Raw genomic sequence first — 10,202 nt, 5'->3', positions numbered from 1 at the left:
AATAATAATAATAATAATAATAACAATAATAATGATAATAATGATAATAATAATAAAGTAAACAATAAAGAATGTATACAACTACTGTGTTATTATTATTATCAGCATATTAGAAATGGTAAGGATGTCCATGCTAAAACTAAACAGAAAGAATATTGTTTTAAAGTAATGTTTTTCTACAACAACAATAATAAACATAATAGTAAAAATGTATGTAATAATATCATCAATTATTGTTATTATTATTATTATCATCAGTCATTATCAATAATAATAATAATAATAATAATAATAATAATAATAATAATAATACCCATAGCCAAATTGCAATTAAATCATGTTCTTCTACAACAACAGCAGCTACTGCTAGCATTATTAGTACAACAATAATCTGCATGGGACATTGGATAATAATTTCAATAAAAATCAAAACATTGACAAATTTGTCATACTACTACAACTCCTACTAATATTCATAATAATATGTTGAAGCTTTAGATGCAGTTTATATAATAATGATGATTCATATTTCACGTGTGTGTACAGTATACACATATTTGTCATTGTGTCAGCAGGTCCCAAATGGTAGCAGCCAGTTGTTTAGAGGTCCAGTAGGAGGGGGGGTGGGGTGGGGGGTGGAGGGGGGGGGGGTCTGGTCCAGTTGTTTAAGCAGGGGGCCATGCATCAAACTTCAATTTTCCGGCCGACTGAATAAATGATTCTTCTCTCTCTCCCTCTCTCAGTGTGTGTGTATGTTGCAGACCACAGTGTTTGGCCTACATTCCTATTTGAGGCGCACATCTTAAAATGCGAAAACAGGCAGGTCTGTTGGAAAACACATCATTCATTATAAAACGTCACTGTCCAGTGCGTTATTCGCGCCATACAGATAAAACAAACAGAAGTTGTGTAGCTATAATTTCCTGTGTGTACAGTCTAATGTGTACACACCATGTGCATTATTACAAACTGTACAATCCCAAGCTTGCAAAGACTTTTTTGTACTATTTCATTTAATTTCATCCCAATATAGTTACAGTTAATAACATGAGCCCATCTTTTCTTATTGGGCATTACTGTCGTACCCCCTGTTTAAACTCTGACATATAACTCTGAAATATAATTAATTACATGACATAACAACATGAATATAAATATATTTTTAGTATTTATATTTATGTATATATATATATATATATATATATATATATATATATATATATATATATATATATATATATATATACATGGAGAGAGAGAGAGAGATTAATGATGATTTAATTTGAAAGAAAAAAGAGAACATATAATAGTATATTAATATCATGTATATATTATATTGTGTATATTTTATTTAAAATATATATATATAGTATATATATATATATACTATATATATATACAAAAAATATATTTGTATGTATGTATATACATACATACATACATACATACATATATATACATACACACATATACATATATAGTTTATCATTTATATATATAAGACACACACACACACACACACACACACACACACACACACACACACACATATATATATATATATCTTCCTTGATAATCAATGTGTATAATATATATTCGATATATATAGATAGATAGATAGATAGATAGATAGATAGATAGATAGATAGATAGATAGATAGATAGATATAGATATATATAGATAGATATAGATAGATATAGATATATATATATATAGATATATATAGATATATATATATAGATAGATAGATAGATAGATAGATAGATAGATAGATAGATAGATATAGATAAAATAAAAAAATAACACATGTCGATGGATAGTTTTGGTGTAAGCCATTTCTTAAAAAATCAGTACACGTGAACGACGTCAAAACAACTGTGGACAACATGAGCAAACTGTCTGCATGATGAAGAGCAGATGAAGTGTGTGACTGTGAGCTCTGTCATCTTCAAGTCAATTATTTCAAGGCTCCCACACCAACACAAAGCTCCGAGCGGCCCATTGAGCACCATTCACATTCATGGCCGTGTTTTAACGCAGCGGGCCCGCAGACCAGCGAGCATGACTGCATTATGTGAGACAATAAAGGGGCTACATTGTTGTGAGGACGGGTTAAATCAATCCATCAAAGTGAGTCGTAATTGAGAGGACAATCCTGAAACCATATGGCCTCTGAAACACTCTCCTCTGGCCGCATTTGTGCGCTGGGACCCGCCGGACGGTGAGACAGAGAGACACACTTGTCTCCGTATTGCGCCCTGCTGGAGAGCAGCCCCCGGGGAACACACACACACACACACACACACACACACACACACACACACACACACACACACACACCTCTTCGCTCCAGATTGTGTTTCTCACAGAGAAAAATTAAAATACACGCAGGAGGTCAGAAGGCAAGTTGGCAACCGACGCTTCTGCGCTACAGTCCTCTCAAATAAGCTACATGAAGCGCTCCACGCGGGGAACAGGCCCAGTCAACATCAAACATGATGAAACCAACATGATTCCCTAGAAACCACCAGTTCTCTGTATTCCATAGAAATATTTGATAGAAATGTGCGAAAGGCTGAATATTTGAAAATGTATTTTTATTTTACATTGTTTATATTTTACATTACAATTTATACAGTTTTATGCGTTCTGGATTTTCTAAAGGCACTTTAATGGTGTACAAAGCATTATAAATATATTAAATCGAGATTTATTACAAGCAATTACACGTGATTCTGTGTGTGATTATCAATTCTGAACAATTCATATCAAAAAACAGAAAACAGTCGGCTCCAGCTCATCAGAAATGACGCAGTCAGAAATCCTTTTCCAAAAATAAAAGCAAATAAAACATGCGGTGAACTATTTCTGTGATTGTAACCAGAATAAACAACCGGCTCGTGTGTTTAGTGTGTGCACCTGCATGATTGCTTCCTTGCCTTTTGAGTCCTTGAAGGTTGTTTCTCTGTTGCGCTTGTTCTCTCCGAGCGCGCGCTTGTTCCTCAGCAGAAATGAGCAGTAGGCCCGCGGCTTCTCTCAAATCAAACCACTGACTCCTGTCTCTAAATAGTTTCATGAAGCCAGAGTTTCTGTCTGCATACATGTGACCACTGGCATCATTTAGTCATCCACATCAATCTCCTCATCCTCATCCTCTGAGCAACACTTGCTGCTCAGCCGGTCTGTGTACCGCGATGAGGCTGGCGAAGGAGGCGACATGTGCGGCCTGCTGGAGTCGAGGCTCTCGGTTGTGTCGTGGTGGGACCTGGATGAAATCGGGTCGGATTCAGTGTGGCCCGACGCTGTCACTGGCCCCCCGCCCATACCTCCCGCCGCGCACTTCTCCAACTCTGCCAGCTTGGCGAGCTTCTCGAAGGCCACAGTGCCCACCGACTTAGCAGACTCCACGTCCGCTTTCATCTCCTCCAGGTCCCGCTTGAGTTTGGCCCGCCGGTTCTGAAACCAGGTGATGACCTGCGCGTTGGTCAGGCCGAGCTGCTGAGCGATCTGGTCTCGGTCCGCAGGGCTCAGGTACTTCTGGTACAGGAAGCGCTTCTCCAGCTCGTAGATCTGGTGGTTGGTGAACGCCGTGCGGGACTTTCGCCTTTTCTTAGGTGTGTTCCTCTGGCCAAAGAGCGTCAGACCGTCTCGACCTAAGAGAGAAGGATGATCCAGGTCATGTAAGATGCAAAAATAAGATAAAAACTCCAAAACCGCTCCACTAAAATTCTGCTCAAGTAGAATAACTGGCATATCATAGACTACATAATATTTCTCTCCAATATCCTGAATGCTACCAGAAGACATTTTTATTATATAAAAATAAAATGTCTCCATTTTTCTTGCATGAACTGTGATTTATTAAAATAATTAAAAACGTAATTTTAATATATGGATTTCCATGCTGCTGCCCCCAACCAGAAAACATAACTGCATATTGTTTTAAAGCTAAGTTTGAATTACCCACAATCTTTAGAATGATCATAATTTAATAATGTTACACGTGTCTTTAGCGTTTCACCAAATTAAGAATAAATATAATGTATAAAAAAATTACAACCGCTGTTAGACTTTTGCATTTTTTTTTACACAAAGCAAGTTGCTGAATTATTCGGGAATCACAACTATGAATAGAAAAAAAAACACAAATAGACCAACATGTACACGCACGTTTCTCTCCCGAAAGCCCGCGGGATCTAACTTTAGGTTTTGCAATTTTCAGAAAAGAAAATATTGTTATTGCTATAATAATACATGATTATGCTTATAATTATTCTTATAATTCCAATAAATTCCAATAAAAAAGAGAAAGACCTGTCAAAACAAAATCAGTCTTTTACCCTCGGCAGCCTGCAGGACGCTGACCTCCAGGCCCTTGAAGGTTTTGCTGGCCAGTTCCTCCAGCGCGCAGAGCGGAGAGGTCTGACTGAGCAGCGCCCGGCCGGACACACTGTGACCCGCCGAGGGCAGCTTCTCTCCGGGAGAGATGAGGTGTGCAGCTCCGCACAGGGAGTAGCTCCTTCTGACCGACGGCTTGTTGAGGATGTCCTCGATGCTGAACGGAGTCAGCGGCTTGTTGGAGTTGGCCGGCGGCGGGAGCTGATCCAGCGGACTGCGCCTCCGTTCCTCCAGCACCACCGGGCATTTTGAGTCGTCTTTAGAGGTCATAGCGGCACAGCGGGTCACACCTGACTGTGGTAATTTAGACAAGGGTGATTCAAAGCGAGGGCACGCCGACAGGTTGTGGTAAAGTAGTGCAGAGAGATAACACGTACAGTAAATTACAATCCGTCGCTCGGATCACAGGTGCCTCAGCAGCCGCATGTTGGCCGCTGAGCTGCAGGGCTGCAGGGACACCTCTGACTTCCAGTTACAATCCCGCCACGTCTCAGATCCACTTCTCCAGGTCGATGTACAAAGAGGCACGAGCCGAACCATCCGGTGGACGGTGATGCACCAAAAGCAGCAGCGTCTGACCACCACTAACAAGTTATTGCTGACTGGAAGGCAATCAATTACACTCTCTCTCTCTCTCTATCTCTCTCTCTCTCTCTCTCTCTCTCTCTCTCTCTCTCTCTCTCTCTCACTTTCTCTCTCTCTGGTGTGTGTGCAGTGTGGTAATTAGTGGGCACGGCGGAGAGGAGGAGTCCAATTAGAAACTAGAGCAGGCCCACTTGACACGTTCTCACTAAAATTAGGTAATTTGTCACAAAAACAAGCAAATGTTGTTCGCCGCGTGATATTATCCTCATTTCCATACAAGGTGTAATTGGCATCGCGCATTAGATCATCAAGCAAGCACGTGCCAATTTGGATAAAGCCGCTCTGCTTCAGCCTTCAGCTCAATTACACACAAACACAAATAGAGTCAGAAACTGACAAGAGTCCCAGCAAGTGGAAAAAAAACAAAACAAAAAAGTGAGAGCGCAGCAGAGTGTGAGCGCCGTATATCAGCATGGTAACATTTGAGAGAGACGGCAGTTTGACTGAGGAGGGCATCACCCACCCCTCCCCTCAAAAATAGCACCATGCCCGGAGTACAGGAGTACAGCCCCCCCCCCCCCCCCCCCCCCCCCCCCCCCCCCACACACACACACACACACACAGCCACTGAAACACAAATATCACCATCAGGACACACTTATTTTTATTTTTCCCTTCACAACTTTACTCCTTCAAAAGGAAACAGAAAGCAATACAAAAACAAATCAGTTGTTTAGTCTCTTAAACACATTCTATTCTCATTATGAAGCAACTAATATAAAACAACGGATCAGTTTTTAGAAAAGTATTAGGCCTACATATGATATATGTTAGCTGGATTATGTAGATTATATGTTCAAAACTAATATCTGACCAACCAGGTGGTAGTTCTACCATGTTTGTAACATGATGTCTCTCTCTTCATAAAATATATCAAACTGTTAAATAGATAATATTGCCTACATATATACATATATATACATATAAAACACTTGAAAAGTTTCTAAATAAATGTCTGTACAAAGAATAAGTCGACAGATTGTGATCAGTAAATAAAATATAACAAATCCAAATAATCAGTGGGGGTGGGGTGAGGAGGGGGTGACTTGTACTTGTGTCCTGAGTGCTTTTAAAATCTTGGCTACAGCCCTGCAAGCATGGACTGTCACCAAACCACACACACACTAACACACTGCACTAGTATTACAGCTACTGCTCTTTACTGCACAGCTTCTATTACCACTGCTAACAATCACACACTGTAACAATACGGAGGTTATGTTGCGCCATGCTACTTTAAATTAGTTTGTTTATTCCAGAATGTCCACAGTTTGATTTAGAAAAACACAGTGTAATACACAACAATAAGGAAATAAAATATGAGCACAACAATAATCAGAACCAATAATAATAAATAAGTAATAAACAATAATAATACAAATGTAGTTTGACAAAAAATATCTTCACTCAAGGTTTTGAGTGTTTTAGTTTACTTTTCTATTTCCAAGGTCGAAAATTAACTTCACTGCTCCAAAAATATTAATTAAACTGATGGTTCACCTAAACTGGTAAATATGTATAAATACAGTCAACAATAATAAAGGTTTAGTTCACTAAAACCCCCCAAACATTTTCCCACATACTCCTGGTGATTGCAGTGCAGATGGATCTGGTTGTTTTGCATTTATCTGACATTTTGTGACATGGAAAATGCAAGAAAATAAGACATAGTAGAATATAAGTGAAATAATGTTTTGTTTTTATTGATTGCACCCACAGGCTTCCATATATAAATAACCAATTCAGTAAACCTCATTTCTCCTCATGCCTACTGCTGGTCTGGGTAGTTTGTTAAGTTGCTGTTTTATGTTCCAAAATGCAAATGCTACTTTTTGTTAGTATTTGTAATGTGCTGCTTTACAGTTTGAACCATGAGTGAGGTGACTGCTACATTTCTTGACCACAGTTGTATTTTTTCTACTGTGTTTTTGAGATCCTGTCCTCCTGTGTTGTATGTCAGTAAGGGTTGACATTGCTGTTCCATGCTGCTCACCACAATATATATACAATATATATATATATATGACCAACATGCACAAGGAATCACAAAGGGCTTTTCATTTTCAGTCATGCAAAAGCACTTGTGTTACTTTTCTCAGTAGGTAACGTAACAAGTTACTTTTTAATGGCAGTAATGTTGTAACAAAACGCGTTATTTTCAAAAGTAACATTACCCAACACTGCCAAAATAGATAGATAGATAGATAGATAGATAGATAGATAGATAGATAGATGGATAAGAGCATTTGTCCATCATCAGCCCCACAGCTAAACATTTAGTAGCAGACTATAAAAAAGATGAATGAGTGATTAGGGGAGTTTAGGGAGGCCATCTGCAGTCACAGCCTTTTGGAGCTCTGACAAAGTCCTCGGACAGTTTTATTTCGTAATTTACTCCTGGCTTGGTTGTGCTGTGACATTTGATTACACGCCTTGTCTTGGATCTTTTCGGAGTGGGCCTCCCGCCTGCACCCTCGCCCATTTCATTCTCCATCAGTGAGCTCAACGTCCACACTGATGGATGTGATGCCTTCATCTGATACCCCCTCCTAAATGGAGAAACATTCACTTTTCCGCGTAGGTTTTTAATTTCATCTTTGGGAAGTGTGCTCTGTGAAGTGCCGACCAGGGGCCCCTGTCTGCTCTGCTGTAAATATGGACCCCTGTGGCTATACAGGCCTCCACTGACACTACTAACTTTAAAGAGCTGCACACATCTATAAAAAGAAACAGCATTAGTTTTCCCATGTTTGTGACTGTTTCCCTTTAACTGTTTACTACAAAACAATCAGCAGTGCTGACACGTGCAGAATTATTATCAAATAGGAATTTATTGTACTGAGGGTGAAACTTTATTCAATGCAGAGTAATCAAATCTGCAATGAGCTACCTTTTAAAAAAATCATTATGAAGATGACAATTATGTGTGTATGAAAAACACAATACATGCAAATGATTTATGGGTTGTAGTTAAGTGAAGGTTTGAGTGTGATCATTTCATAACTATTAGTGTTAACAATTCCATCAGACTAACATATAGCATTGTATTCACATATTATTAAAGGTCCAAACAATCAAATTATGTTGTAATGTACATTCACTTTGAAGAGGAAAACATTCTGTGTATTTTTCAAAGTTCTATTATTCCTCTTTAATATCTTTGTTATAAACTGATATTGAATACAAACTGTATAAAACCATTGTTGTTGCAGTTATTGAAACGGCCAATAGCAATCAATGTCAGAAATGTTCAAATCCTACACATAGTGGCTTTAAAATAACTCATAGAACAGCTGGGTCCAACACATTTTCTTGTGTTTGAAATTAAGCAAATTCTAGGGTTTTAAAGTGGGAAACTACAAGTTTTACTATCTCACATCACAAATGACCATGATTCTGTACAAATACAGATACTGTACAACATGAGGCTGATCAATAGCAGTGACTCAGTTCTTCAGGCCTGTAGGCTCCTCTGTGCTGGAGAAAAACCGTACTCTATGTGAGTGCTCTGTGTACTCAACAGAGGCCACACAGAGAGCAGAGTGTCATCCTACATCTGAAGACAACCTCCTAATGCTGATATTTTCATCAAAGGTGAAAAAATTGACATAGTTACTGATTTTAAATATCTTGGTGTGACTCTGGATCCAAATTTGAACTTTAAGAAACAGTTAAAAAAACGGTTAAAACCATAAAGTACAACTTGGCAAATTTTAGACACATTAGAAACTGTTTCTCTTTAGACGCAGCCAAGATATTTATGCATGCTGTGATTCTTTCCCATATGTCTTATTGCATCACATGTTGGGGACAGGCTGGAGAAACAGCCACAAAACCTCTTGAGTCCTTATACAAACAAACTCTAAAAACTATGGACAAAAAGACAATGCATTTCCATCACTGTAGGGTACTGGAGAAATACAGTTTACTGAGCTTTGACAATTTTAGATTATTCTCAAATTTGTGCCTAGTTTATAAAATTTTAAATGGTTTGGCTCCTCCTCCACTATGTGACTTTGTGTACACTCGCTCAGTAAGTTCTATTAGATCCTCCAGAATATCCTTTATACAAGATTGTACCATACCATTTTGTCACACTACATTTGAGCAGTCAACTTTCTCTGTGAAAGCCACAAGTCAGTGGAATGCCCTACCTGATGATATGAAGAACTGTAGTTCTATCAATACATTCAAACTAAAAACATTACTAAAGACCAATCAGCTGTGTGACCACTGAGTCTAGTTTATATTATGAATTTCTATTCTGTTGTGTATAGCTTTGTATTTTGTATTTTGTATGGTGTGTTCTGTGCGTTTTTTTTTGGGGGGGGGGGGGGGGGGGGGGGGTTGTTTTGTTTTGGGTTTTTTGGGGTTTTTTTTTTGGTTTTGTTTTGTTTTTTTGCTTTGTACTATTTGTTGTTGTGCTGTTGTATGTTTTGATTGTGGGGGACTTACGGATGCAAATTAGCTTCGAGCTAACTCCGGTGCAGTGCATCTTTAATGTTTCAAACTGCACACTGTCCCTATTAATAAATCAAATCAAATCAAATGCAGACCATTACCTACCCTTAATCTTAATCACGTGCTGTGAGTTGTGTTTTGCAGATACGTTCACTATGAACATATTGCAACATCGCATATAAAAAAACCTGATCTGTGTGTAATATACTGTGGAAAAAACATGACTGAACACAATCAATTGTCATGATGCAAGATAAACATAGACTGTATCTTTCAATTAGAATTTGGTCTCAACCTGTAGCCTTCTAGTCTGCTCCTGGTTTGTGGAGTGATGCTGCAACTGAATTTCTCTGCAACTGAAGCAGTTGTCACAGTAAAAACACAAGAGTAAGAAGAGTCTGGATACCTGCCAATGTGTTTAGTCAAGTTAGGAGGATGTACCAAGTCAAAATGTACCAGTCTTATCTGATGACTAGTGCCAAGTGTAACTGTTGTAATTTATTGACAGTGTAAATGGACTGGTGTCCTAATGACATTAGTAGTCTGTTCCCTCTATTTGTTGTTTTAATCACTTACCTGAATGTTACTGATTGTGCTTATGTTCATTCTGTGAGTGAGTGTAGCACAGAGGTAGACTTGTAAGTGAGGTATTAGCTGAAGGTAGCCTCCTAACAAGCTGCTGTCTGTCTCTGACCTG

At 38.6% G+C, this 10,202-nt stretch overlaps 1 protein-coding gene across 1 annotated transcript; it reads right to left on the bottom strand.

Annotated features, from left to right (window-relative positions):
• Nucleotides 1-2,656: 2,656 nt before the first annotated feature.
• On the bottom strand, nt 2,657-4,996 carry lbx1a (ladybird homeobox 1a). Its single transcript, XM_044373305.1, has 2 exons — nt 4,342-4,996; nt 2,657-3,654 (listed from the first exon to the last, which is right to left on the bottom strand). Exons 1-2 carry the CDS (start codon nt 4,667-4,669, stop codon nt 3,122-3,124), a joined length of 861 nt encoding a protein of 286 aa, XP_044229240.1. The 5' UTR covers nt 4,670-4,996; the 3' UTR covers nt 2,657-3,121.
• Nucleotides 4,997-10,202: the final 5,206 nt, after the last annotated feature.

This window comes from Thunnus albacares, chromosome 14 (genome assembly GCF_914725855.1).
Source record: "Thunnus albacares chromosome 14, fThuAlb1.1, whole genome shotgun sequence".
NCBI classification, from domain to species: domain Eukaryota; kingdom Metazoa; phylum Chordata; class Actinopteri; order Scombriformes; family Scombridae; genus Thunnus; species Thunnus albacares.
This window is presented reverse-complemented; position numbering and strand designations above follow the sequence as displayed.

Excerpts from the sequence above, each read along its gene's own strand:
- lbx1a (XM_044373305.1), bottom strand. The coding sequence starts at position 4,669 with ATGACCTCTAAAGACGACTCAAAATGCCCGGTGGTGCTGGAGGAACGG. Across the intron at positions 3,655-4,341 it reads CGTCCTGCAGGCTGCCGAGG|GTCGAGACGGTCTGACGCTC; the intron begins GTAAAAGACTGA and ends CTTCTCTCTTAG.